The sequence below is a fragment of the Microtus oregoni genome, unplaced genomic scaffold (assembly GCF_018167655.1).
Source record: "Microtus oregoni isolate MIOR12 unplaced genomic scaffold, Mior012 000034F_ref0000314, whole genome shotgun sequence".
NCBI classification, from domain to species: domain Eukaryota; kingdom Metazoa; phylum Chordata; class Mammalia; order Rodentia; family Cricetidae; genus Microtus; species Microtus oregoni.
In genome coordinates this window covers 2,572,820-2,579,260 of record NW_024543093.1, presented here as the reverse complement: position 1 = coordinate 2,579,260, position 6,441 = coordinate 2,572,820, and the positions used below count along the sequence as shown (strand labels likewise).

At 50.6% G+C, this 6,441-nt stretch overlaps 1 protein-coding gene across 1 annotated transcript; it reads left to right on the top strand.

Moving 5' to 3' along the window:
- The first annotated feature begins 748 nt into the window (after nt 1-748).
- Nucleotides 749-5,158, top strand: LOC121432428 (protein LRATD1). The gene is made up of 2 exons (XM_041630394.1): nt 749-997; nt 2,020-5,158. Exon 2 carries the CDS (start codon nt 2,056-2,058, stop codon nt 2,932-2,934), a length of 879 nt encoding a protein of 292 aa, XP_041486328.1. The 5' UTR covers nt 749-997; nt 2,020-2,055; the 3' UTR covers nt 2,935-5,158.
- The last annotated feature ends 1,283 nt before the right edge of the window (nt 5,159-6,441 follow it).

Here is a 6,441-nt window from a genome sequence, read left to right as displayed (position 1 = left end):
TAGTTCTAGAATTGTGAAGCAGTTTCGGGCACCAGTAACAACTAGCAGCATTTGAGATTCAATCCTTTCATGTGAAATGGGAGGTTAAAGTCACAGGCCTTCAGGCAAGGGGACAGCTAAGGCTCAAACATTCTGGTAGCCTTTGACTCCTACGGGGGCTCTCCTTTTAAATTCAGGCGCCGGCGCTGGGTCAGCACTTTCGCTTGGCTCAAAGGACAGGCGCTGAGCGCCATTCTGCAATTCCTAAGGCGTCTGTGACTGACAGGAACAGAAGCGACTCCGCGACAGTCAGGAGCCAAACAAGACTCCGAAGTCCCATCAAAGCCCCAAGTGTTAGCCTCAACGACGCGGTTCCAGGTTCCCAGCCACTCACAGTGCCTGAATCATGCAGAGTTGATTTTTTTTTTTCTCCTCCACCCCCAAACTCAGCTTTCCTTCTGAAATCTGTCCCCTTGGAATACAGAACACGAACGCGGGCGGACTGTGTTCTCAGTTGCCAGGGACTCAGTTGCAAAGGAGCAGCTGGGTGCACAAACCACGCCCCTGGTGCGCTCCCCCACGGTGCTAACACCTACGCTCTCAAGGCAGTGAGATTGGGGAACGCGGGGGCTGGGAAGGGCGGAACATAAAGGAAACCCGCCCCTGATCCCACCCTCAGCAGAGATTGGCAGGGCTCGGGCGCTCGCCCCGGCCAATGGGCGCGTTCCGGGGCGGGCCTGGAAAACGGCTGTTCAGGCGATTTAAGAGTCGTCGGCGCGGCTGTGGAAAGCCGAGTGGAGCCAGGACTTGCCAGGTGGATCAGACGCCAAAGCCAGCGTAGCCACGGAGCGCACCCGCACCGCTCTGGGCACCTCACCGCACTGCTTGCCTCCGGGTAGATCTGAACCGCAATCCCACGCGCCTCCAGGACCCACTCGCCACTGCCGCCTCCACAGCACCCATGGGGACCTGGAGACTTTAAAAGGAGTTTGGGGTTTCGGGAGCAGGGAAATCACGGGTACGGATAAGCCGCTTTCTTTGCCTTAAAAAATGGTTTTTCTTCGTCCGATTGTGTGGATCGTGCGCTGGGGTAGGAAAGAGAAGGGCTCTTTGGGTTGAAAGCAGACCTCTTTTACACACACACACACACACACACACACACACACTCCGCACTAATACTCACCACCGGTTTCTCCTTGCTTCCCCCATCTCTTTGTTAGGTTATTTTAGACAGAGCTGCCTCGCCCTGGCGCAGTCCGATTGACTCTGCTAGCGAGAAGGCGAGCAAGGAAAGGGCAGAGTGTACCTGCCTGCGTGGGCAGGTGTGTCCCGGTGCTTGAGTGTCCGTGCATTGGCAAGTGTGCAGGCGTACGTCCGGAATTGTATAGGAATGGGGGGGGGGGAGGCTGACAATGTGTGGTCGCCAAGATGTGTCATTGTGGGTGTATGACATTAACACTGTGGGTGTATGTACCAGGCTGTCAGTGTCTGGACTCCAAGTGTGCAAAATGTTGCTGATGTCAAGTGAATGCTTTTAGCGAGTCTGTCATTGTGCAAGTCGCTGTCAGGGATGGGGTGTGACCCAGCGCAAAACGGGCAGGTGGGCTGCACAGGTTGGCAACCACGATGTGAGCTCAGCTTGCTCTAGCTTTGGGTCTTAGGGCTTCACTTGACACCCACCTTTCCGTCTGGGTGTCCATCTCCCACCTTGCCAGAATCTGCGCTCTCTTCGCCCACTTGAACCCCGCATGTTCTCTAGCCCGCCTGTGATTTCTCCTGTGGAAGTTACAGGGCAGGGTTCCCGGGCAGGTCGGAGGCTGGTTGAGAGGTATGGTGTCTGCTCTGGCCCTCCAGACTGGCGGCTTCTTCTGTGTCCCCTTTCCTACCCCAGGGAGGACCTGCAAAGTTGACAGGCGCAGGCGACTTTGGTGCCGGTGCTTAGCCAAGCTGCAGGCCCCTGGGAAACTGAACAACCTGGGAAGGGGACACCAGGAGGGTCATCCCGAACTCTGATGGTGTCTGTCCTCTCTCCCTTGCTAGATCTTAGTTCCTGGCCCTGGCCTCGCCGCGTCATTGATGGGCAACCAACTGGACCGCATCACCCACCTCAACTACAGCGAGTTGCCCACTGGGGACCCATCTGGGATTGAGAAGGACGAGCTACGGGTCGGGGTTGCCTACTTTTTCTCGGATGAGGAGGAGGACCTGGACGAACGCGGGCAGCCGGACAAGTTTGGTGTGAAGGGCCCCCCAGGTTGCAGCCCCTGCCCAGAGAGCCCCAGCCGCCACCACCACCACCTGCTGCACCAACTCGTTCTCAACGAGACTCAGTTTTCAGCCTTCCGGGGCCAGGAATGCATCTTTTCCAAAGTAACCGGCGGCCCTCAGGGCGCCGACTTGAGTGTCTACGCGGTCACCGCACTGCCCGCGATCTGCGAGCCCGGCGACCTGCTGGAGCTGCTGTGGTTACAGCCCGCGTCCGAGCAGCCAGCTCCAGCCCCACACTGGGCCGTCTACGTGGGCGGCGGGCAGATCATCCACCTGCACCAAGGCGAGATCCGCCAGGACAGCCTGTACCAGGCGGGCGCGGCCAACGTGGGCCGGGTAGTGAATAGCTGGTACCGCTACCGCCCGCTGGTGGCCGAGCTGGTGGTGCAGAACGCCTGCGGCCACCTGGGCCTCAAGAGCGAGGAGATCTGCTGGACGAACTCCGAGAGCTTCGCTGCCTGGTGCCGCTTTGGAAAGCGCGAGTTCAAGGCTGGCGGGGAGGTCCCGGCAGGCACGCCACCTCCGCAGCAGCAGTATTATCTCAAGGTGCATCTGGAGGAGAACAAAGTCCACACGGCCCGCTTCCACAGCCTGGAGGACCTCATCCGCGAGAAGCGCCGCATAGACGCCAGTGGCCGCCTGCGAGTGCTGCAGGAGCTTGAGGACTTTGTGGACGACAAGGAGTAGCCCAGAGCAGCAGCCTTCCGCGCTTTTTCTCACGTCCGGAGCTCCTTTCCTGTCCCCGCAGCTCTGCCCCCCACGCCCCCTAGCTTGCCAGTCCAGGGCCAGCCGCTGGAAGCTTCAGGAACTCACAACGGCACTGGGCGGGCACAGCTATGCTCCCCTAAGACAGCCCTTGCTGTTGGTGACCATGCCGGGGTGACCCAGCCTGCGCCTTTCCCCTGGGTTGTGACGGGGAAACGGGGAAAGGGCAAAGGGGAGCAAGGACACGACCCTTCCCGGGAGCCAATGGTCAGTGATCTTTCACCAGACAGGGCAAATACCCTTTAGTCACAGGGGACCGTCACCCCCCAGATGCGCACACACAGACCAGTTGGAGGTGAGAATTGTTCTTTTGGGGGCTCAATTGAACTCCCGAGGGGATGTGTCCCCGGATCTCAGAAACCGAGCCTGTCCTGTGTACTCGGGAGCATTTCGGAGACTCCAGGTTACCCTGAGGCTGCCAGGAACTGTTTTGCAGCTCTCCAGCCCAAGGTCTCCTGACAATGCATTCCAGACTCTGGGCTGAGCTAGATTGGTTTGGCTTCCCTGTTTGCACAGCTGGAAGCAGACGCCAGCTCCCGGACTGACCAACCCTTGACAGAAGGGAAGCCTTCTAGGTCCCTCTTAGAGGGAGGAGGGCCTGCCCGCTCCGGAAAAGGAGCTAATTCACCTGGTGTGTGGTCTCTTGAATGTAAAAAGGAGGAGGCTTTTTTGCTCGGAACCCCTTGATTGCTTCCCTCCTTGCTCCGAGTTTCAGAGAATCTGGTTTTCCAAGGGACTGGAGGAGAAGGCAGGGAGAATCTACAACATTCCAGAAACCAGCATTAGGACAGCCTAGCCAGTGTCTTTAGTTTGGCTTTTTCTAACTAGAAGATCTTAGAAGGCAGGGGGGAGGTGGAGGTTGTTTTTAAAACTGGAACAGCAGTTTTCCAACGTTGTCAACAAAGCCTACAGTGTCGATGCTTCTCTTGATCATATTTAGCAACCTGCTAATGAAATTTCAAATTGAAATTTTTATTTTCATGGCTTTAATCCATGATAGCTTAAATACTGGGGGCCATTAGGAGTGGAATTAAGCTAAGAGTTTAGCTGACATTGCCTTCACTCTGGTTTTTCTCAACTCTTATGAGAATTCTGTTTGGGGATATTATATTTACTTTTTTCCCCCTGACTTTTTGGAGTTGCCCTGTGATGGTGGAGCTGTTCATTCGTGTGTATATTGTACTGAATTTTTGTCAGTTCAAGGGTCTGCTGCTTTGGTGATTGCTAGCAAGTTCCATGAGGGTTCTTTTCTTCATGTTGTATATCATCATCATCATCATCATGAACTTCCTCATTTCATCTTTGCACCTCACCTCTTGGTCCCCTTCAAAAGGAATCAAGAGTTGGTGGGCTTTGGGGCCGCCCCTGTAGCCTGTCCTGCTGTTTATTCCTGAGAAGAGGGAGGCGCTCTTAGAACCAGGACAGAAGGTGTGTCGTTCCAAACACAGTTATGTGAAGCTCCTTCCTTTGGGCAAGAGTTGTGGATTTTTCTCCAAGGTCGACAGCCTAACTGGTCGTTACTTGATTCCATGTGCTAGACACACCTGAGAACATATACATTCTCCTGAGAGAGTTTGTCAAATCACGGTGTTTAGCTAATGGTTGTGAGCAATTGCATAGTAGGGACAGATGTGTCTCAGTTGAACAGCAAATACTACGTCCAAAGCCAGTTCCTTGGCGTTTGAAAACAATGCAATAAAAACTAGTGGAAGTTAGCAGACAGGGAAATGCCTTTCCCATGCTAAAGGGTTTGTTTCTGTTTTGTGGGGATTTTTTTTTTTTGTTGCTTTCTTTTGTTTCGTTTTGTTTTCATGTGGGATTCATCCTCTGATCTTGAGTCCAAAAGGTCAAATCAATGAAATATGAACTAAAGTATTTTTCTGAAGCCAACGGAGTGATTTATTTTTTAAAACTGTGTATGCTTTTCCTTTCAGCACATCCAACAGCAAAACTTCGTAACAACTAAACTTAACCTTTGCATGTATGGAGAACTGAAAGTCATTTCTTTCTCTAACTTAGTCTTTTGGCAAATGACAGATCGGTGTCCATAAACCGAAATTCTTTATTGTGTCTCCACACGCCATATCCTTTCCTGTGTCCTCCTACTGTATCTTGGCTCCTGCTGAATTAAACACCATCCTAAGCACTTGTTCCCTTGGGACTCCTTCTTGACATTGTGTCTTCCACCTGTAAGTGAGTGGTCAAAAGAAGCGCATTGGTCTCTATCAGGTCCCAAACTGAATTACTCCTTTTATGAAACGTATGCCATGCCAAGAAGGGACTGGTTCATCAGCTTCATACGAGCTGAAATTTGATGACAATGAAAACGAAAGCAAGACAGAAATACCATTTATGGTTAGATTGATTTACCAAGGACTTAGTGGATGATAATAGCTTTTCAAATTCACAATAAGAAAACAACAATCAAAAATTTTAAAGGGAGTTTTATGGTTTCTCATGTTCCTATGGAAATGATTGCTATCTCTTGGTGATTGTTAGCACAAACCTTTCAGAGTACATTTTAGAGAGAATCTTATCTAATTGCTTGATCAGGAAAAGGGGTTTCTATTTTATTTATTTATTTATGTTTGGTTTTTGGTTTTTCATGACTGGGTTTCTCTGAAGCTTTGGAGCCTGTCCTGGAACTCACTCTATAGACCAGGCAGCCATGAACTCACAGAGATCTGTCTGCTTCTGCCTTTCAAGTGCTAGGATTAGAGGTGTGCGCCACCACTGCCTAGCTAAGGGATTTCTATTTTAAAGCATTATTGAGGCTGCTGTCGCTAGATCCGCAAAATTTGAAGATCCTTTTGTAGCTGTCACTTGAGTTTTATTATGGGCGAATACTGTTTTCTCTAGAATGTACTAGTTGCAGGAATCAAGCCATGAGTCTCCTACCATTTGCAAAAGGACAATAATGTTTTAGTTTTAGGACAACATTTAGTTTGTTGTCCCATGATGCGGAGGGGGTGAAGCTGTGTTCTGTCCAACCCTCACCAAAGCAGAGGCCACCTCTACCTTTTCTCCCCTGCAAAGGGGCATATCTCCAAAGCAAACTACTATCAGAAAACAGAAATTTAAAATGCAGATGTTTCTCAGAGAGCTTTACTGCATTAAAAAGCAAGCAAACAACAGATGCGAAAGGTACAGTGGGCATACTTTTGAAAAATAAAGCTCTCGAATGCCATTACTCTTAAAGTATACTCTTTTGTTTGAAAAAGAAATCCTGTAGAAGTTGTGTGTGCTAAATTAAAAAGAAAAAATCAGCTGTACCAATGAGCTAAATTGGTAGGTATAAAATGTCCTTCAGTATTTAACATTTAAATGACCTTTATGACCACATGTTAGTAAAAGAATTACATATGCTAATCTGCATTTAGAAAATATAATAGTTTGTCAGACACAGAAGCAAGTTTTAAGTCCATTGAT

What these genes read in the sequence shown, in the direction of transcription:
- LOC121432428 (XM_041630394.1), top strand. Translation starts at nt 2,056, where the DNA reads ATGGGCAACCAACTGGACCGCATCACCCACCTCAACTACAGCGAGTTG.